This window comes from Salvelinus sp. IW2-2015, linkage group LG17 (genome assembly GCF_002910315.2).
Source record: "Salvelinus sp. IW2-2015 linkage group LG17, ASM291031v2, whole genome shotgun sequence".
In the NCBI taxonomy this organism is placed as follows: Eukaryota; Metazoa; Chordata; class Actinopteri; order Salmoniformes; family Salmonidae; genus Salvelinus; species Salvelinus sp. IW2-2015.
Genome location: NC_036857.1, coordinates 31352114 through 31374593, shown reverse-complemented (window position 1 = coordinate 31374593; position 22480 = coordinate 31352114). Strand labels below are relative to the sequence as shown.

The 22480-nt window shown below is 42.6% G+C and overlaps 2 protein-coding genes across 3 annotated transcripts; one reads left to right on the top strand and one right to left on the bottom strand.

Moving 5' to 3' along the window:
* Window positions 1–955: 955 nt before the first annotated feature.
* krt5 (keratin 5) lies at window positions 956–6107 on the top strand. The gene is made up of 8 exons (XM_024005681.2): window positions 956–1588; window positions 3344–3552; window positions 3637–3793; window positions 3906–4070; window positions 4186–4311; window positions 4437–4657; window positions 4822–4886; window positions 5013–6107. Exons 1-8 carry the CDS (start codon window positions 1082–1084, stop codon window positions 5228–5230), a joined length of 1668 nt encoding a protein of 555 aa, XP_023861449.1. The 5' UTR covers window positions 956–1081; the 3' UTR covers window positions 5231–6107.
* A 1736-nt stretch (window positions 6108–7843) lies between these two features.
* Window positions 7844–16044, bottom strand: LOC111976670 (mitogen-activated protein kinase 12-like). 2 transcript variants are annotated; one of them, XM_024005680.2, is made up of 12 exons: window positions 15771–16044; window positions 14970–15080; window positions 14493–14551; window positions 13415–13526; window positions 12987–13016; window positions 12835–12882; window positions 12484–12598; window positions 12260–12331; window positions 11908–11987; window positions 11658–11736; window positions 9741–9914; window positions 7844–9549 (listed from the first exon to the last, which is right to left on the bottom strand). In XM_024005680.2, exons 1-12 carry the CDS (start codon window positions 15834–15836, stop codon window positions 9488–9490), a joined length of 1008 nt encoding a protein of 335 aa, XP_023861448.1. In that variant the 5' UTR covers window positions 15837–16044; the 3' UTR covers window positions 7844–9487. The 2 variants fall into 2 exon arrangements, with proteins under 2 accessions (XP_023861448.1, XP_023861447.1); XM_024005679.2 differs by having other exon boundaries at window positions 14970–15099; window positions 15771–16040.
* Between the last annotated feature and the right edge of the window lie 6436 nt (window positions 16045–22480).

Genomic DNA, 22480 nt, shown 5'->3' with positions numbered 1-22480 from the left:
CAATTTCTCACATGGAATAGCCTTCATTTCTCAGAACAAGAATAGACTGGCGAGTTTCAGAAGAAAGGTATTTGTTTCTGGCCATTTTGAGCCTGTAATCGAACCCACAAATGTTGATGCTCCAGATACTCAACAAGTCTAAAGAAGGCCAGTTTTATTGCTTCTTTAATCAGAACAGCAGTTTTCAGCTGTGCTAACATAATTTCAAAAGGGTTTTCTAATGATCAATTAGCCTTTTAAAATGATAAACTTGGATTAGCTAACACAATGTGCCATTGGAACACAGGAGTGATGGTTGCTGGTAATGGGCCTCTGTACGCCTATGTAGATATTCCATAACAAAATCATCAATTTCCAGCTACAATAGTCATTTACAACATTAACAATGTCTACACTGTATTTCTGATCAATTTCATGTTATTTTAGTGGACAAAAAAATAGCTTTTCTTTCAAAAACAAAGACAATTCTAAGTGACCCCAAACTTTTGAACAGTAGTGTATTTGTTACCATTCCACCAATTCCGCTCCAACCATTACCACAAGCCTGTTCTGCCCAATTAAGGTGCTACCAACCTCCTGTGCCATGCAGATATTAGTCTGTGCTGCCAACCTCCTATGCTAAAAATCCAGATTAAACTATGTGATGAACATTTAGTCTTCAGTACACATGAGAAAGTAATGACTCTGAGCAACCTCGTCCGCTCTCTCCCCGGCACTAACTGAATYGGTTTGTCAGTCTTGCTTTCCCCGCCTCTCCCCTGGGGTCCTTCTGCCATTCCTCTGTGTTTGCACCTGGGTGTGCCGGAGCCTGATCAGTTTACGGGGTCTGGCACGGATACCTGTCTGACGAGCTCGATCGCTRCAACCCTTCAGCCTCCAGGTGCAACAGCTAGGAGGCAGGCCGATGCTGGGGAGGAGCCCTGTACCAGACAGGTAGATATAAGCCAGCTGCCACCAGAGAGGAGTCACTTAGAGGGGCTTGACTTTCCTCTTAGTAAGCGCACCTGCTTCACCAATCCTCTCTGTCTCTCTCTCTCTCCTTTTCTTTTACTCCACTCAGAGGATCAGAAAAGCTGCAACCATGAGTTACAGGAGCAGTGGCAGCATGAGCGGAGGCTTCAGCTCTGGCGGAGGATTCAGCTCCGGTGGCGGTGGCGGCGGCACTGTGAGGAAGAGCTTCTCAAGCTTCTCCTCTTCAGCAGCCCCTATGGGCTCCAGCCGTATGAGCAGCTCATCCGTTAGACGCTCCGGAGGTGGTGGTGGGGGCGGCTTCGGCATGGGCGGTGGTGGAAGTGGAGGAGGCTCCAGCTTTAGCTATATGAGCAGCGGTGGAGGCATGGGCGGCGGCGGCGGCGGTGGAGGCTTTGGCATGGGTGGTGGCGGTGGAGGCTTCGGTGGAGGTGCAGGCTTCGGCATGGGTGGTGGCGGCGGCGGAGGTGGCTTCGCCCCCATCACAGCTGTCACAGTCAACTCAAGCCTGCTTGCCCCCCTCAACCTGGAGATCGACCCCAACATCCAGACCGTCCGCACCAATGAAAAAGATCAGATCAAGGGCCTCAACAACCGCTTTGCCTCCTTCATCGACAAGGTCAGTACACCTTTATTKTCATAAAGCCCTTCAATCTAAGAGGATGTTAAACATATCAAGTATGCCATGACTATGGGCCTGTCCAAGTAAATTAAAATATATTGCATTGCTCCTCATCTGCCATATGCCAGCATAAACAGGGTGCAGATATGCTGCAAAGGAGATACTGCAAAGGGATACTGCAAAGTATCTGCAAAAGGATACTTTGCAATAGCAGTTTATGGCTGGGATGTTGTTTTATGGTACTGGCTGCAAATAGCATACTTGAATAGTTGCAAGACTGTGTCTCTTGTGTGCTACTGTAGGGCTCATGAAATATTTRATAGCCACTGATAATGCAGCCCCCGGAAAACCGGACCGTATAGGATCCAGTTAGAACTGGCTCTGAAAACAAATACACAGAATGATATAGTGACTGCATCCTCTACCTGAATGTATAAACAGGGGCATATCACCTTATCACAGGTGGTCAAAGTCCTAATGTGCAGCCTGTTGCATCGGAACTGACAGTTGAGTAGTTTTCTTTGACCGTAATTGCCCTGGCTCTGTGAGTATGGGAGTGGGGGGTGAGTTTGGAAACCATAGCCCAAGCGGATCTTATGACCATGAGGGAAGGGATCAGGTTATAGCCCCATTCCCATGGCAGCAGGAAGGGACTGACTGGCTTTCAATAGAATGCTATGTCTCTGATGGTGCACCTGAGAGTTTATCCTCTCTCCCATCTCTCCCTCACAACTTGCAGAGACACAGACACACACCTGCACAAAGTTGACGCTAATATGCCTAATAATATACTTTATCCATATGTCTGAAACAGCAAGGAGTTGTGTTAAATMAAAGGTTCTTCCTAAACACTTTCATCTTTCAGACTACAGCACTATAGACAATAGTGAAAATCAGACATTTTCTCAAGGGAGAGTTAGAAACACACCCTGTTAGTGAAACTGCACAGAAAGTGAAACTGTCAGRTTTTCATAGACTCTAACCACACCTGCTTTTATTTTGGGTGAACGGACAGATTCAATTCAATTACCTTGTGCGAGGTAAAATACAACAATGAACCCTTAATTTCGCTGCTGTTACAGTCACAAATCATTAAATGCCTTCAGGCAGGTCATTCTCAAATTCTGCAGAATGCCTTAGAATTACAGTGCATGGCAGCAGGTAAGTTCATTCACTAAGAGGCGATTCCACCTCAGGCTAAGGCGGGGAAACCCAGCCATATCTTCTGGGACTTGCTATTACTTAGAATTAGGGGGGCTAAGGCGTGGCAGGRTTAGACATCTCCCTCCCGCCTCAGGGATGTGCAGCCTCACTCATGTACATGACATGGAAGGAGTCTTCTGGGAGCGAGATATAAAGTGGATAGATCTCTTCATGTCTGCCCCAGCCCTTAGGGAATGACACAGCTCAGTACAATAGGCTATGGAGGGCTGTGTGTGCAAGTCACTCCTTTTTTACAGAGGTGTGGAAGAATGCCAGCTCTGTCTAAGAAAGTCCCAATAAAAACTTCAAGCAGGCCGACTTCATTACCTCAGTGAACGCAAGTCTAATATTGAACCACTACATAAATACACAAGTAAACCTTGCCAGGGAGATGTTGCCAAGGCAACATCACATGATACAACTGGATATGATATAATATGACAAAACCCAATTTAAATTCTCAACGTAATGGAAGATGTGTGCCAACCTGTTTCTAGCAGTACATATGACACCTGGTTGTAACTATTCTATTTCTCTCTCTACACACAGGTACGCTTCCTGGAACAGCAGAACAAGATGCTGGAGACTAAGTGGAGCCTCCTGCAGGACCAGACCACCACCCGCTCCAACATTGATGCCATGTTTGAGGCCTACATTGCCAACCTGCGCAGACAGCTCGACGGCCTGGGAGGAGAGAAGGTCAAGATGGAAGGAGAGCTGATGAACATGCAGGGTCTGGTGGAGGACTTCAAGAACAAGTAAGTTTTACACGAGACATTGTATGGATGTTCTAACTGTCCTACATGCTGGCCCATGTAACCATTGGTAATCTGTTTTTCCAGATATGAAGATGAAATCAACAAGCGTGCCGCAGTGGAGAACGAGTTTGTCCTCCTCAAGAAGGATGTTGATGGTGCCTACATGAACAAGGTTGAGTTGGAGGCCAAGCTCGACGCCCTTCAGGATGAGATCAACTTCCTCAGGGCCATCTATGAAGCGGTGAGGGCCATGTCAAACCACAAAAAGCTTAGTCTTCGAAGCGCTGTGATATAAACAAAAAATCATCGACATTATGGCTTTCCTGATGTCCTTCTCTCTCATCTCTCTCCAGGAGCTGAGTGAGCTGCAGGGCCAGATTAAGGACACCTCAGTGGTGGTGGAGATGGACAACAGCCGTAACCTGGACATGGACTCCATTGTGGCTGAAGTGCGCGCCCAGTATGAGGACATCGCCAACCGCAGCAGAGCCGAGGCCGAGTCATGGTACAAGCAGAAGGTATGAGGAGACTTAAGTGTATTTCTAGGGATTTCCTATAAATGAGAGGTGCAGTAAAATATAATACATAGGCTTTAGACTGACTAATGACTGTGCCAACCCTCTCATCCTCCAGTTTGAGGAGATGCAGTCCTCTGCAGGACAACATGGGGATGATCTGCGCAACACCAAGTCAGAGATGGCCGAGCTGAACCGCATGATCAGCCGTCTCCAAAACGAGATCGAAAACGTCAAGGGACAGGTATGTTCAGTATGCTGGCAAATGACGGTCAATTCAAAATAGCATCAGGTCTGGCACAACACTAACATTCAATTAAGTGAAAACATCAATCTTACTTCTGGTCTTGTCTTTTCTTTACCTGGTAGCGTGCCAACCTGGAGAACCAGATAGCCGAGGCTGAGGAGCGCGGGGAGTTGGCAGTGAAGGACGCCAAGCTCCGCATCAGAGACCTGGAGGATGCCCTACAGAGAGCCAAGCAGGACATGGCCCGGCAAGTGCGCGAATACCAGGAGCTGATGAACGTCAAGCTGGCCCTGGACATTGAGATCGCCACCTACAGGAAACTGCTGGAAGGAGAGGAGGACAGGTGAGCACAGGATCAAATATAGACATGGTGAAACAACASGAGACAAATGCATGGCTAGGAAATGTAAAGGCACAAGAAATGGAAAATCTTCTGGATGCAGTCAGCTCTTTCACTATAGTACATGCTTAGAGATTGTGTCAACTAATCTATGAATCTTTACAAAGAATTACCTCTGGAGGTGGAACTGCAACCATCCACATAACCTCCGGCAGCAGCGGTGGTGGTGGCGGTAAGAACTTCATACATATGCATTTAAATTCAGTTGGACAAGAAAAATAAAATAATACTTGTAGGTCTGATTATCACCATCACCAGTCCAAGTATTGACTTTGCCCCTTCCATCTTTCTCTCCCAGGCGGAGGTGGTGGATTCGGCATGGGCGGAGGCGGCGGAGGTGGCGGTGGCTTCGGATATGGCGGCGGCAGTGGCATGTCCATGAAAAGCGGTGGTGGCGGCGGTGGCTTTGGCATGAGCGGCGGCGGTGGCGGCGGTGGCTTTGGCATGAGCAGTGGCGGTGGTGGCGGCATGTCCATGTCCCGCTCCTCCATGGCCTCCAAATCCAGACGCTACTAAACACAGGAGTCTGTATGTCTGTCCCCACCTCCCCCTCTCCTCTCCCTCCACAACCAAAACAAGCTACAAACTCCTCCTGTCACATGCAGGCACAGAGCGTCCACTGATCTACACTATAACCCAGGATGGGCTGTTATATCTGACCCCTCCTTAGCTGCATATTCCCCATAGCTACTGGCTGGTAGGAAATAGTGGATGATATCAGAGGATGCACTTTGAATGCTGACAGATCTTTTTTATCCCAATGTTTCCAGTGTTTTATTCCTGCTACCTCTTGAGCATCCTGTCCCTCACAGATTCAGAACATAGCCCTTAAACATAGAGGCAGTGATAGTAAGAACCGGAAGCAGAGAACTAAGTCTGCTCCCTCTTCAGTCAGCCTGGCTGTCTTTAACTTGCTGGATGGTGCCTGTCATGGTGACACAACATTGGTTGGCGGTGTGCTGTGACAGTGCATCGTCATAAGGCAACACCAGTTTCTCATCGCACACAACATAGCGGCAGTCTCCAAATGAGCCGGCAGGCAGGTGCCATGTTGTTCACTAAATGTTGAGACAACTGACAGTACAACATGCCTCTACCCCCTGTGTTCCACTGCCCCCATATTGCTGTGCATTGTGGTGAATGCCAGATCAACTTAAGCAGCTATACTAAAGTGGCACCCCCTTTCTCTGGAGTAAACAATCTAGCATTAACTCTTAATTCTCCCTTTCCTAGGGACAATAGGTTCTCCACTGAGGTTTGCAAACAGTGTTTGGTCCTGTTTTTCTTTTCATTCTGATCAAAAAAGGATYACTGGTACACCCAGATTTATTGAATGTAACTGATCATGTGTCATCAACAAAACATCCTGAATAAATCTGAGTTTTATAAAATACTTGTGTTGAAAATTTTACTTCTGACTGTATATAGGGGCGGCAGGAAGTCTAGTGGTTAGAGTTCTGGGCCAGTAACAAAAAGGTTGCTGGATTGAATCCCCGAGCTGACAAGGTCAAATCTGTCGTTCTACCCCTGAACAAGGCAGTTAACCCACTGTTTCTCGGTAGGTCGTCCTTGTAAATAAGAATTTGTTCTTAACTGACTTGCTAGTAAATAAAACATTGTTTTTAAATATGTTCTATTTACATAGACGATCAGACACTGATAACAATTGGGTAGAAAATGGCTCTAGATTTGGGGTCAGTTGAGTAGCATTCAGACGAATGAGACACAATGACATTACTGACAGGGCTGATAGGATTACTTAAAGCAACAACAGTGTTCAAATTGTCAGTTGAGTATCCATCAGAAGAAGGAGACACAATGACATAACTGACAGGGCTTATAGGATTACTTAAAGCAACAACAGTATTAATGTTCTTAAAGAGTTAACTTAATTTAAATGAACTCAAACACTGTAAAATGCCTTCTTGACAGTTTAATCCACTTTGGCAAGTAAACGTAAAAACGTAATCCTTATGACTCAACACCTTGTTTTTATTTAATGCCCATGGATAAAAGCTGTCACACGGTGCATACCCAGATAATATACAACCTATCGTCAAGGCCTCTGACACAACGTAAAGGGATCTATCATCACTATAAACTATAGCTAAACGCCAAGTTATTAAAGGGATAGTTCACCCAATTTACAAAATTACATTTGTTTCCCTTACCCTGTAAGCAGTCTAACGATACCAATATGTAATTGAAATACTTATATCTGCTTCAATTTCGACAGGTAGGCTACAGGCAGACGACTTTAACTAATGTAAGATATGCATATGTCTCCCGTACCACAACTGAAGTGACAACTTGACCTATCTAACCCATTCCCAAAAACACATCCCTCGGCTTATGCTGCCCTCTAGTGAGAATAGAGGGCAGCATACAGTAATAATATTATACTCAACAGGTGCCGTCTACTTTACAGTATGTGTATTTATTCTTTCAGATTCTGTTTTCTGGTATCTTAACATAATCTTTCATTTTACCCACATGAAAAAATAATACAGTTTACTATAGAATACTAGAGTTTACTATAYAACACTACAAATCAAATCAAATTGTATTTGTCACATGCGTCGAATACAACAGGTGTAGACCTTATAGTGAAATGCTAGCTTACAAATACGTGTTAAGTAACAGATAATTAAAGAGCAGCAGTAAAATAACAGTGGCTAAATAGAGGGGGTACCAGTACAGAGTCAATGTGCGGGGGCACAGGTTAGTCGAGTAATTGAGGTAATATGTACATGTAGGTAGAGTTATTAAAGTGACTATGCATAGATAATAACCAGAGNGGGGGTGCAATAAGTCTGGCTAGCTATTTGATTAGCTGTTCAGGAGTCTTATGGCTTGGGGGTAGAAGCTGTTAAGAAGCCTTTTGGACATAGAAAAGGCTCCGGTACCCATCCTGGATCCTGGATGGCAGGAAGCTTGGCCCCAGTGATGTAGCTAGCAAATTAGCTTGGGTGCTTGACTGCTGTTGTTAGCACAGAACACTCGGATCAACCCTTAAAGAGATGGGTGGGGGTAAAGCTTAAGAGGGTGTGAACGATGCTTAATGGGTGCAGACAACGAAGGGCTCTCCAGTAGGAGTACAAAAACATTCAAAGGCCATTTTCTCAAAAGTGAGTTTACAAGTTTATCAACTTTCTAAGCAGAATAACTTTCCATTGTTCCTCAAATGTAGTGTATGATATACCATTTTGTAGCTCTGAGTCTCTACTTTTATGCAATGTAAAAAACACAATTTCAAATTCTGCTACATAAGACCGATTTGAGCTGGTCGGTTACATATTATAAATACCTCACATGTTTATCCGACTCCGTTAAGATGATTAGCAATATGCAAGAGACTACAGTTGAACCATGTGCAGTCAATTATTATCCATTTAGCAGACTAAGATCAATGAATGGTCATGAGAAGCGAATATCAAAGCAAGTATTATTTAATAACTTTAACAGGTTAAAGTTAATTTAGTAAAATTAACAGGTTCACATACAAGGCATAAAGCTTAAGTTACAAGGCAATACTGACATCAACAAAGCATATTTCTAGGCATATAGATCCCAAAGTTAACTTGCGAGACAAAGCATGAACAAAGAGATGCTTACTAGGCCAGAGGCGTAGAAGCCTAGGAAATTAGAATTTATCATATAACCTTCCTCCATGGRTGGAAACAGGATAAGAGAGAGAACAAAGCCATGTAATTCCATTTATAACATCTGAAGGTGTAACCTTTCAACCCAAGACCAACCACCATTGACCAATCAAACGATACCAAGTTTACAGTGTAACCTGACCACAAAGGCCCAATCTACACAGGATGTCACAGCATCTAAATGCTTGTGTAGCGGATTGGACCACTGTAAATGAGACAGAATTCCTGAGAGGACGATAGCACCGCTGAGCGTAATTTAGAGTTCACCCTATACAGATACAAGTAACCACAGAGATCATACATATACATATAWATATATATAGCATCAGTTGTCCTCAGTGAACAAGTTTCAGATAGATACTGGACATGGATACTATAGTGTTATTATATCACATTCAATAGTCAGTCCTCTGAATACTGTAACAGAGAGAAACATGTTGGCCCCTCAGTGGGGGAAGGGCTGACTAGTCCTTTTGCATTGTTCTCTGTCTTCCAACTCCAGGCGTCCGAGAGCACAAGCCTGCACTACATGGAACCCAATAGGGTTCTACCATAGGAGACCGATAGAGGATTCATTTTTGTATCTGAGCCATTATAGCGTCTGTGACAGAATGTAGTCAATTTTCTTCTCCACGATTGGCTGATCCCTCCTGATGACCCGGTTGGACATGACTCCAACAGGGTCAACAAGAGGGATCAGCCAATGATGTTGAAAGTCCCACCCAGTTGACTACATTAAAATGGTGGAGGCACTCAATGGCGCTGACCATGCGAATACAGCCTTTTAACCACTAGAGGCCTCTATCAAAAGGGTTATACCAAAAAGGTTTCTTCAAAGGGTTCTCCTATGGGGACAGCCGAAGAACCCTTTTAGCTTCTAGATAGCACATTTTTTAAAGAGTGTATGACTTTCCCTTTAAGTATGTGGGATCCATAAAAACTCTGACATACAGTATGACGTTTCATAAAGTCATATACCATGTTGTGAAAAGTGATACGCAAACTTTTTATAACATGAAATAACATGTTATTCTAGTTTGTCATGCAGTTCATATGCTAAACTCCATGGTTCAAAAACTGGGGGGAGCCAGTGCTCTGTGGCGTCTGTCCACTACAATGCAGTTGCACTGGGGTTACTGGGGTCGAAAGCCATAATCTCCATGTGGATCAGACCTAACAGGAAAAAACAAAACATTTTAGAATTGTATCACAGGAATCACACCATARACTATTTTAGAATTTCATATCCTGAAAGGGAAACTTTGCAGAACTTTAACTGTAAGTCTCCAAGAACCGTGAGAAATTCAGGATAAATGCCATCAACACGTGCACCAGGTAATCAGTCATAGAGAAGATATACTCACTACTCCACTCTCCCACGTCAAGCTCCAGGCTTTCAAAGGAGTCGTCGTACGTCGGGGAGTCGGGTTCAGATTCTGGGTCATGGAACTCAGCGAGGTAGGGGTGTGAGAGGCCCTCTTTAGCCGTCATCCTGGTCTCTGGGTCCAGCAGCAACATGTTCTCCAGCAGATTCACCGCTGGACAGAGGAACACACAGGACAGGGAGAGAGAGCGAGCGAGAGAGAGAGAGAGAGAGAGAGAGAGAGAGAGAGAGAGAGAGGATAGAGAAATATTACATAGAGAAAAGAAGGCATTAGGAAGTAGTGCAGGGAATACAGAGTCAAGCCAGCCCTCAACTGTTCTCGATACAAAGTAGAAAAACTGAGATATTCATAACCACTGTCATGACGTTGCCCTCTTTGGGTACAGCGAGCACCACTCCCCTCTCTCTGTCTCCTACACTCAGGCTGCTGCGACCTCAGGTCATAAATTCCTGGAGATTATCTCCTCATGGCCACAGTATAGAGAGAGAGGGAGTTTTCATAGAGAGAACAAAGGAATTTCTTCAACCTCACAGAACTGGAGGTCCAAGCAGTATTTAAGTTCTGGAGAACGTATAAAAGATCGGCGAAGAATCCAGCTACGAACTGGTCCGTTTGGTACAATATTGTGAAACTCATGAGAGACAATACAGCCACATTACCATAAAGCTGTTTATACAATAGCCTCAGATATGAGGCTTACATCAAATTGTTGTATAAGATGAATGAGTGAGGATGATACTGTTTGTGAAATTGTGTAATGTGATTTTGGACTGTTTAATGAAGGAAACTCCAATTCCCTTTGGAGTTTAACTAAATCAGAGGAATGCCCATGAGCACAGGTAGGACCTGGCGTCATGAGACAGCCTTTTTCTGCTCTTCCAAATAAAACCCCCACCCGGGTTTTCTATCACCAGACCAGCTTACCTCGATAACGAGAGGGCCAAGGTTTGAGAGGAGACCATAAACCTAAGGTTTGAGAGGAGACCATAAACCTAAGGTTTGAGTAGATGGCTGAATCTTTTAACCACACCACGTGGTTAAACTCTTAGACTATCGATACCGACAGAATAAGAACAAGTCTTTGATATTAATTACTAGTCTGCAGCTAGGAATTCGGTATCATTGAACGCGAAGACCGACAACCGCCGAAACATCTATTCTATAACAACATGAATGAATGTCACTCTGAACTATCCCTTCTAACCACGACACAGACAGAGAGAGGGCGGACAAACTCTCCAACAGAAACAAACTTTTCAACAGAGATCCCGACGACACACTGAGTGTAAATATATATATTGATTGCAATTATTCCCGAATGACTGAGCGTTCATGTGCAAAGGATTATCATTTCAATTGTTATAATMATCAACTTTGTAGTGTCTCATCACAGTTGACCCCCACTTCCTTATTTGTCCACCAAGCTGCGATACCGGTTTATCCCACTAGGGAAACTCCGTTATCATTTCCTATTAACTATCTACTGTTTGTTTATGCATTTCTGTGAATTACTTAGTTAGTAAATAAWTTATTTAAGACWATTGATGTATGGATGACTCCTAGTGAAGACTGGGTTCGTGCAGATAACCAACAATTTACGACGTTTTACGACGAGACTAACATGAGGAAAATAATAATTCATTAATTCAGAAGACTAATTGATCAGATATAAAAAATATCTGAAGAGATATATTAGGAAAAATGTTTTGTAATCTGAATATTTTCCTTGGTGCCCCGACTTCCTAGTTAATTACAGTTACATGATTAATCAGTTTAATCGCGTAATAATAATTACAGAGAGTTATTTGATAAATAAGTCTTCAGTTTAATAATGCCAAAGACACGACACAACCATGCAGGACGTAACATTACCACAGTGATAATAGACCAACTCACCGTTTACATGCAAGGAGGGAAAGACCTCCTTGAAGTTTTTCTTCTTTTGGATAGGGAGACTCTGTACATATGAGCGAGCCTGCAAGACAATACCAACAATGTTCAACTGTCAACTGTATTTTTTCAATGTTATCACCTTTTTCTTACAAGTTACCACCATAGTGAGCATACTTGTGATTTCAACACCAAGCTACATTGAACAGTTGCGAGCTGAACAGTTGCCATTAGATTGAGATGACAGTAGGCCTACATCTTTGCTCTGCATCTTCTGCACCAGGGAGGATGGTGGTGTTCCTGTAACGTTGAGGATCTTCTTCAGCTGGTCAATGCCTGTACAGGATGGTCAAGGAGGGTGTAGGGACACACAAGGCAGACAGTGGAAACCACTACAAGCAAAATACTTAGAGCACTGATCAGTGAACAGTCTGCTACATGATTGGTGTTGTCCCTTGTGCAACTGCAGAATGATAACTAATACATAAGATAACTACATGATACGTACATCAGTAATATACAAAGAAATGGGGTACAGAATATATGTTTTTGTGTTGATGTAAACTTAGTGAGTTATACAGGTGTTAAGAGGAAACATGAAAGGATACTGTCATTGCCTGGGAAAAGAACCTGGCCTGTGATCATCTCAGCCAGGATGCAGCCTGCAGACCACAAGTCCACTGACAGGGTGACAGACACACACAGAATAATTAACACATGAGCTACAGCTGAACCAATAGTACAAAAGTAAGATAACCCCAGAAGTGCAGTGCATGGAATGTGAAGCCCAAATAAATGAAAAGGTATTTATTGTGTGTTGGTGATAGGTCACCTGATTGGCTATAGTGCATCCAGTTGAAGATGACCTCTGGTGACCTGTACCAGCGTGTCACCACATAGCCTGTCATCTCACTCTCTGCATGTCTTGCTAGACCAAAGTCCAGGATCTGAGATAGAAAGAGAAAGCCAGGGAATGTGAAAGAAAAGTCAATTGAAGCTTATAAAAAGAGAGGCTAATACGTAACCACAACAATCAAACAATAAAAGTGTAGTCTTTAAACACCAGTGTGTTATCTTCCTAAATCAAGTACATTATGTTTATCTTACTGTCTGAAGGTTTTACAATAAAAGGTACAGTATAATTAAACATATAAATGCAGCTTGTTGCCAAATTCTTAATTACCTTTAATTCACAGTTCTCATTCACAGCAAGGTTGCCAGGTTTTAGGTCCTGAAGAATACATTTAAAAAAACATGTAGGATCTTATATGATCTGGCCACTCAAATGTACTTAGAAATGTATTTCAAGTATATTCATAAGAACCTAATACAAACCCGATGGATGATCCCTGCAGAATGGATATACTAAGGGATAGAAAAATYTAAAGAAACATTATTTTCAGATTACGATTTAAGATTAAGATCAAGGTCCAACCAAAATTTGACTTCCGCTTTATCCCATCCCTTCTGAAAGATACACGCATATACAGGTTGAGAGGTCAYAGCAGGGGTCTGCCACACTGGGCGCCAATGTTGTTTTGGGGTGGTTTAAGTGCATTGCTCAAGGGCACAACGGCAGGCAAAGGCATCTAGGATTTGATACCAGCATACCTCCGGTTGTCAACTCATTTCCCGATGGATCACTTTTTCCTCACAGATCAGGGATTCAAAATGGCAACCATCCATTTGCTGGCACCCCTCTCTAACGGCTAGGCTACCTGCCACCCCATATAATACAATGATTTCTTAGTAGTGGTGAACACCTTCAGGCCACGTAGCAGCTGGTAGAAGAGGTAAACGATGATGCGATCATTCAGTCTCCTGCTCTTCATGATGCGACCGAGGTCCTGAGCCACAAAGGGCATTACCATGTAACTGTAACATGGAGGAGAGAGATGGGAAGTCAGATACAAACAGTGTTACCGTGTAACTGTAACATGGAGGAGAGAGATAGGAAGTCAGATACAAACAGTGTTACCATGTAACTGTGACATGGAAGGAAGAAGATAGGAAGTCAGATACAAACAGTGTTAACCATGTAACTGTAACATGGAGGAGAGGAGATAGGAAGTCAGATACAAACAGTGTTACCATGTAACTGTAACATGGAGGAGAGAGATAGGAAGTCAGATACAAACAGTGTTACCGTGTAACTGTAACATGGAGGAGAGAGATAGGAAGTCAGATACAAACAGTGTCACCATGTAACTGTGACAGAGAAAAAAAGTAGGGAAAGGGAATGATACAATACGTCATGTACTAAAGCTACCTCCTCCACCTAATCATTACAAATGTATAAAATGATTACATAACAAAAAATGCAGGTAACATCATACACTGTGTCTCACATGGTTGCAATCATAACACAGACATAAAATATATGTTTTAACTCAGCTAACAGATTATATCACATACCCAAGCACATACAAAGGAGCGAAGGGCCCAAGTAAGTAAGCACAAACAAACATGAACAAACCTGCACACACACACACACACACACACACAGCTTTGTTTTTGGAGTGTAAAAATGTTTGACAATTAAAAATCGTATTTTCCCTAACCCCTAACCCTAAATCTAACCCTAACCTAACCCTAAACTTAACCCGAAAAAGCCTGAACCTGACCTTAATCCCAAAACCTAATCCTTAAAACTTAAAATAGCATTTGAACAAATTCAGGACATTCGGGTGAAATTGTAGGACATTGGGGTCCTAATAATGTAGGGAAACAAGTACACACACATGCACGATCAAACTCAAACTTCATGATACACTCTCAGCAGCCTGTCTCAACAAGCTGTGACAACTGGCAGAGGAATGTGGTTCACAGCTCCCCACTTACAACGTCTGGAATTTCTCCAGGGAGAAATCAGGTGTGAAGACATTGAGGAGGCTGATCACCTTAAGGAAAACAACAGGAAGAAGGAAAGTAAATGAAGAGTTTATTCCCACAAAAAGTGACCACACAAACATATACATTGCAGTAATACTAATTAATCGCCAGTAGTACAAGTAGGCCTGACGAAGTACAAGTGCTCTGGGAATATGTTGAGTGAAAACTCTGGCCTATAAGAGGCGCTATTCCTCTACACCAAACATAAATAAACATAGGAAGGAGGCAAAGGAATAAAACTGGATGTCTTTGGGTGACTGATATTCAACATACTGAATAGTGTAAAACTACAAATTATCCTGATGTGAAGTAGAATGAATGACAATTACTGCATTGTGATGGCTTTTCATTTTTGAGTGTCTGGAATCTCTGTCCAGGGGAGTGTATCTCAGATGTTCACTATTATAGTAGGTAATATGGACTTACATTGTCATGCTGGATATGGCGTAACTGTCTTAGTTCACGGTAGGCCCGTTGAGCGTGGATTAGGGACTGAAAGGGACGATAGAGCTTCTTTATGGCCACCTTCTCCTTAGTCTGCTGGTCAATAGCAGAACTAATGAATAAAACAAGTTCAAAGTCAAAMAACATTAGTGTTGGATAGAAGAATTCTGTCACAGAATGTAGGCAAGGGGGATATAGAATGGTAACTCTCAATGACAATAGTAATACTTCAAGTCAGTATAGATCAAAGAGTACAGAATCTTTGAGTAGCTTTCATGTCAGTTTGACAAATTAGTACAAGTAGTACTACAAATAACTTTCAGACGCTTGTGTGTTCATTCTATATTACCGATATCTGGCAGAGGTAAAACTGGGTTTCAAGATGTGTTAATATGGGGCTCGCTCCAGGTTGGGAGTGCAAAATTAGTCTCATCTCGAGACCTGTTTCAATTTGCTAATTTCCTTGAGGCAATAGTGCCTCTYTTAGCAATGTCCTGAGTCTTTCGTTATTGAAAAAAAATGGAACAACAAGCTGATATTACACAATATCCAATATTGTAGAATTTTGCATGTGTAACTAATAAGAAATTAATAAACAATTATAGGCTTAGGTAAAGTTGTTCCCTTATTCTGTTTATGTTCTACATGTTTCAATGAGAACAACTGTYTGGTATACTGTATGTGGTATATTTTAAAGAGGTATATTTTAAAGTATATAAAATGCATGCTGGTTTGGCGAGAAGTTATTCCAGGAAAGCTACCAATAATTGCCCCTTCACTCACCATACCGTCCCGTAAGCGCCCGAGCCAACTGCTTTCAGCGCGATATATTGCTCTGGAACATCCCATGTTGTTTTCTTTATCTCCAGTCTATGGAAACCTGTCTTCACAGGCGATTCCATTTTGMCAATAAAATATGTCGATCTAGTTCAAACCAGTGTGGTACCTATTGGTGATTTTTCATAGCCTTGAGGTTTCGATATGACAGGTAAGCAAAGGTAGCCTACAACTGTGAYACCCCACCCCACCTCACGTGATGTAAATGGCATTCCCACTGCACTGTGTACACACTCACCTGTCGAAGGCTCTGTATAAACCTCATACATAAGCTACTGGTATAGTAGCCTAAAATATTGCTGCTCTTTTTGTAGCACCATTCCAAATACTGCAAAAAGCTGCCAAATTCCTCTTACTKTTCTGTTCGATCAGATGTGTAAAAAAAAAAAAAGGATTGAGTTGGTTTGTGAGATCTGGWAATAATAGGGCTTCTTGTTCCTGCTAAACATCTCTGTAGAGGTAAAAGTCATGCACAGATTGRCGACAGAGTAAAGCAGTCACACAGATCACACTTACAGTATAGTATTAATCTAAGTTTTCTCTACTACCAACCATGGACCAATCAAAAACTGTAACTAGTATCTGCTGTGTATTACAACTTGAAGGCTACTGTAAAAACCATAGATACGACCCTCCACCTTTGTCTGACCCCATTCAATTATTTGCTAAGGGATATCTATCTTGTTCTTACCATTAGTGGAATATGGGCATCRTATAGACCCTCCTGGCAAAAATATTGGTCAATACAAATAGTTTATGATTCAAAGCTAGCTCAAATTTTCTCATTTGAATGCTCAGATTGAATGACCAGCAGCCAGAGTGAGGGACAGATGTATTGGGATAAAGCAAGCATACTGCAGGGCACTCCGTATGTAACGGTTCTGTAACGACAGACGCTGGGAGACGAGAAGCAAGTACAGGGCATGGATTTAATAATAAATAAACATGAAACAAAACAAGAACAGCYTCTGGACAGGAGAAACATAACATCAATGCTGACTCAGGAATGAAACTGAGGAAGTGACAGATATAGTGGAGGTAAATGACATGATGGCGTCCAGGTGAGTCCCATAATTAAGCGCAGGTGCGCGTAACGATGGTGGCAGGCGTGCGTAATGATGAGTGAACTGGTGACCTCGAGCACCTGAGAGGGGGAGCGGGYGCAGATGTGACACTGTCAAATAGGCCTACTTTACATTCCTCTAGTCAAGTGGGATGGAAAAAAGGGTAGAAATTCTGAGTCTTCGGGATCGGTGTCCCTTCCACGGGGCGGTTGAGCTAACGTAGGCTAATGCGATTAGCATGAGGTTGTAAGTAACAAGAACATTTCCCAGGACATAGACATATCTGATATTGGCAGAAAGCTTAAATTCTTGCTAATCTAACTGCACTGTCCAATTTAGAGTAGATATTACAGTGAAATAATACCATGCTATTGTTTGYGGAGCGTGCACAATATTGAACATGAAAAGTTATTAATAAACAAATTAGGCACATTTGGGCAGTCTTGATACAAGAATTTGAACAGAAATACAATGGTTCATTGGATCAGTCTAAACCTTTGCACATACACTGATTCCATCTAGTGGCCAACATCTAAATTGCACCTGGGCTGGAATAATACATTATGGCCTTTCTCTTGCATTTCAAAGATGATGGTGCAAATAAATACAAAAGAACAGTTGATTTTTTCTTTGTATTATCTTTTAGCAGATCTATTGTGTTATATTATACTACACTCATTTCACATTTCCATAAACTTCCAAGTGTTTGTTTTCAAATGTTACCAAGAATATGCATATCCTCGCTTCAGGGCCTGAGCTACAGGCAGTTAGATCTGGGTATGTCATTTTAGGCAACATTTTTAAAAAGGGGCTAATCCTTAAGAGGTTCTTAATGAGTCCAGGTCATTGTAAAATGGGAAAAAGCTGAATAGATAAAGATAACGCTGGATTCCAGAGAGTATAATTTTTTTCAATGTAATGTGTGATGATCTGAAAAGTCGTTTTTTGGGACATGTGGGATTGCAAAATGTGTTCATACATGCAAAACAACCATTTTTCAAAAGTCCATCTTTGGTTGGGCCTTTTGTTTTGTCTGTTTATTAGCAGCTAAGATAAAAACATACCAATAGGATAATTCCATAAAGGCAGATCTAAACACCGTAGGCTCATGTTATTGAACTTTGAGCATTGACTGTAGGTGGAAAGGCACTTTATAAATCCAATCAGTTATTTCAATTATTATTATTATTTTTCCAAGGTGTTACAGTGAGCACTGTAAGAACTGTATCACAGAGATTGTAAACCTGTATGTATACCATAGACAGAGATAGACAGCTCTAGCGCCCCAAAGCTATTTTAGTCAACTTGGTGGGACTTCCTATGGGTTAAGGAGGGATCACATAATCTCATCCAGGTCATCAGGAAAGCTCAGAAAATTAATTATTCTCCTGAGAAAACATTCCATAACTGTAGGAAGCAGTAAATCACCAACCTTTGCTTTATACCTGTTCAGACAACACACTATTGGTGGCAGTATGCACCCTTTAAATGTGTTTACCGACTCGCAGAAGCAGCAGCATCAGCAGCAGCAGAAGCAATTGGCTACTTTAAAGTGAAGAAACCCCTCAATGGCGCTGCCCATGCTGTCACAGAACCATTATGGCACAGATGCAAAGAAGGGCCCAACACAAAATGGACCCCTAAGCACTACACCCTAGTAATTTGTGGAGGTCTGAGAGGATTTGATTTGTTATAAGCAATATGGTGAAACTTCCACCTATCCTCTTAGAGGGCAAGGTGGAGCTATTACCATCCCACTGGGCACATACATCAATTCAATGTCTATTCCATGTTGGTTCAACGTAATTTCATTGAAATTACATGGAAACAATGTTGATTTAACCAGTGTGTGCCCAGAGGGTGTAGGGCTTAGGGTCAATTTGGGAGTGGGTCATTTACTCTCTTTGACTACATGCTCTCCATACCTGGGCATACCTGAGGTGCATTCAATATGACAGAGTGGTGTTCATCGTTCAATTCAACGGAAACGGTACTGTACTAAAAAAACAGTTGGAGAACGATGTGATTATGGTGGCCCAGAGGGTGATTGTGTAAGGAGGTGTGCTGCATGAGTTTTGCGATTTCAAATGGTCACACCCATATTGATCAGGCCACACCCACCAAACGGGAGTAAATATACCTCAAAAGAACAGTGCGCACCATTTTGGGAAAACGTGTAGTTCAGTACAAACTTACGGTAGGAAATGTTGATCCGAACTGAATGCACCCCAGGGTTGGGGTCAATTCCATTTAAATTCCAGTCAATTCAGAAAGCAAACCAAATTCTTATTTAAATTCCAAATGTTCCTCATTGAAAACCATTGTAATTTCAGATATCTTCCTGAGTTAGTCTTGCGTTACCATACGTCCAAATCACATTGTTGCTCCTTTGGAAGTCTGCAGAAGTTTATATTAGCCGAAATGGCTAGATTAACCCAACCCTGTTCAACAGCCCTGCACCCCTACAGCAACTTGCCCAAACATCCCCCATTTCTCCTTCACCCAAATCCAGATAGCTGATGTTCTGAAAGAGCTGCAAAATCTGGACCCCTACAAATCAGCTGGGCTAGACAATCTGGACACTCTCTTTCTGAAATGATTCGCRGCAATTGTTGCAATCCCTATTACTAGCCTGTTCAACCTCTCTTTTGTATCGTCTGAGATCCCCAAAGATTGGAAAGCTGCCGCGGTCATCCCCCTCTTCAAAGTGGGAGACACTCTAGACCCAATGTAACGGCTGTCAATGTCGTTCTCCTCCTCAGACGAGGAGGAGCATGGATCGGACCAAGATGCGGAGTAGGAGGTATTCATGATTTTAATGGCAAACCAACAAACACTACAAATAAACAAAAACAACAAACGTGACTAACCTGCAACAGTCCTGTGTGGCCCAAACGCTAACACAGGAAACAAACACCCACAAAACACCAGTGAAACCCTGGCTGCCTTAGTATGACTCTCAATCAGAGACAAACGATACACACCTGTCTCTAATTGAGAATCACACCAGGCCGAACACAAAACCAACATAGAAATAGAAAACATAGACTGCCACCCAACACTCACGCCCTGACCAATAAAGACATACAAAACAAGAGAAAAACAGGTCAGAACGTGACACCCAAACTGTTACAGACCTATATCTATCCTACCCTGCCATTCTAAGGTCTTCAAAGACAAGTTAACAAACAGATCACCGACCATTTCGATCCCACCGTACCTTCTCCGCTATACAATCTGGCTTCCGAGCTGGTCATCGGTACACCTCAGCCACGCTCAAGGTCCTAAACAATATCATAACCGCCATCGATAAAAGACAATACTGTGCAGCCGTATTCATCGACCTGGCCAAGGCTTTCGACTCTGTCAATCACCAGTTTTTATCGGCAGACTCAACAGCCTTGGTTTCTCAATGACTGCCTTGCCTGGTTCACCAACTACTTCTCAGACAGAGTTCAGTGTTTCAAATCGGAGGGCCTGTTGTCCGGACCTCTGGGCAGTCTCTATGGGGGTGCCACAGGGTTCAATTCTCGGGCCGACCCTTTTCTCTGTATACATCAATGATGTCGCTCTTGCTGCTGGTGATTTTCTGATCCACCTCTACGCAGACGACACCATTCTGTATACTTTTGACCCTTCTTTGGACACTGTGATAACTAACCTCCAGACGAGCTTCAATGCCATACAACTCTCCTTCAGTGTCCTCCAACTGCTCTTAAATGCAYGTAAAACTAAATGCATGCTCTTCAACCGATCGCTGCCCGCACCTGCCCGCCCGTCCAGCATCACTACTCTGGATGGTTCTGACTTAGAATATGTGGACATTTAAAAATACCTAGGTGTCTGMTTAGACTGTAAACTCTCCTTCCAGACTCACATTAAGCATCTCKAATCCAAAATTAAATCTAGAATCAGCTTCCTGTTTCGCAACAAAGCTTCCTTCACTCATGCTGCCAAACGTACCCTCGTAAAACTGACTAACCTACCGATCCTCGACTTCGGCGATGTCATTTACAAAATAGCCTCCAATACTCTACTCAGCAAATTGGATGCAGTCTATCACAGTGCCATCCGTTTTGTCACTAAAGCCCCATATACTACCCACCACTGCGACCTGTATACTCTCGTTGGCTGGCCCTCGCTTCATATTCGTCGCCAAACCCACTTGCTCCAGGTCATCTATAAGTCTTTGCTAGGTAAAGCCCCACCTTATCTCAGCTCACTGGTCACCATAGCAGCACCCACCCATAGCATGTGCTCCAGCCGGTATATTTCACTGGTCACCCCCAAAGCCTATACCTCCTTTGGCCGCCTTTCCTWCCAGTTCTCTGCTGCCAATGACTGGAACGAATTGCAAAAATCACTGAAGAAAATCACGAATTGCAAAAATCACACATCTCCCTCACTAACTTTAAGCATCAGCTGTCAYAGCAGCTCACAGATCACTGCACCTGTACATAGCCCATCTGTAAATAGGCTATCCAACTACCTCATCCCCATATTGTTATTATTATTATTTATTTTTTGCTCCTTTGCACCCCAGTATCTCTACTTGCACATTCATCTTCTGCACATCTATCACTCCAGTGTTTAWTTGCTAAATTGTAATTAGTTCGCCACTAAGGCCTATTTATTGCCTTACCTCCCTAATCTTACCTCATTTTCACACACCGTATGCAGATTTTTTTCTATTGTGTTATTGACTGTACGTTTGTTTATTCCATGTGTAACTCTGTGTTGTTGTTTGTGTCTCACTGCTTTGCTTTATCTTGGCCAGGTTGCAGTTGTAAATGAGAACTTGTTCTCAACTGCCCTAACTGGTTTAATAAAGGTGAAATAATAACATTTAAAAAAAATATTAACAGCCAATAAAATGTAGGCGCTGGAAGCCACGCCTACATTTTACTGGACGTTACATTTCTAGAACCCTCCCCCATTGTCTCATGTCAGATGGCGTCATTCTAAAGCTACATGCACTTGCTAGGAGCCAGCGCAGACGGCAGTCGCTCTTTCTGATGTGAGACAATGCCATCCCCCCAACATGGCTGTAAATTGGATGCTGCATGTAATGACATGTGTCACTGGGTGTTCATGCTCCTCACTCCAAGGACGTTCTATTTAGTACGGTCTTGTGAAGACGAGAGTGTGGAGAACTCATCAAAAATTACATTTGAAGCACTGCACACTCAGTGCTACTGCATTACCTTTGACCAATACAGACAAAACCAGATAACTACATAAATCAATAGCTAGCTTGTAATTTCATAATTATCAGCCTTTATGGGTAGCTAGCTAGCTACCAATTCTTCATCAGTTCACCTGTGGTCTATGCAAACTACAGTGGATATTTTAGGCAGTTAAACATGCCATAATTAACACAGTACGTATGTATTAATGTATCAGGATAAAATGTTATAGTCAGGCAACATACTTGTTATGTCTCGTGGGTTTCATAACCACGTCTTTATAACAATTCAATAATAATGAGACAAGAATTCAGTTCAACCATTTATCTCAAACGTGATCATCTCAACATCCCACAACTCCCATGATGCTCTGAGGCACAACCCCAATACACAAAATCTCCTCCAC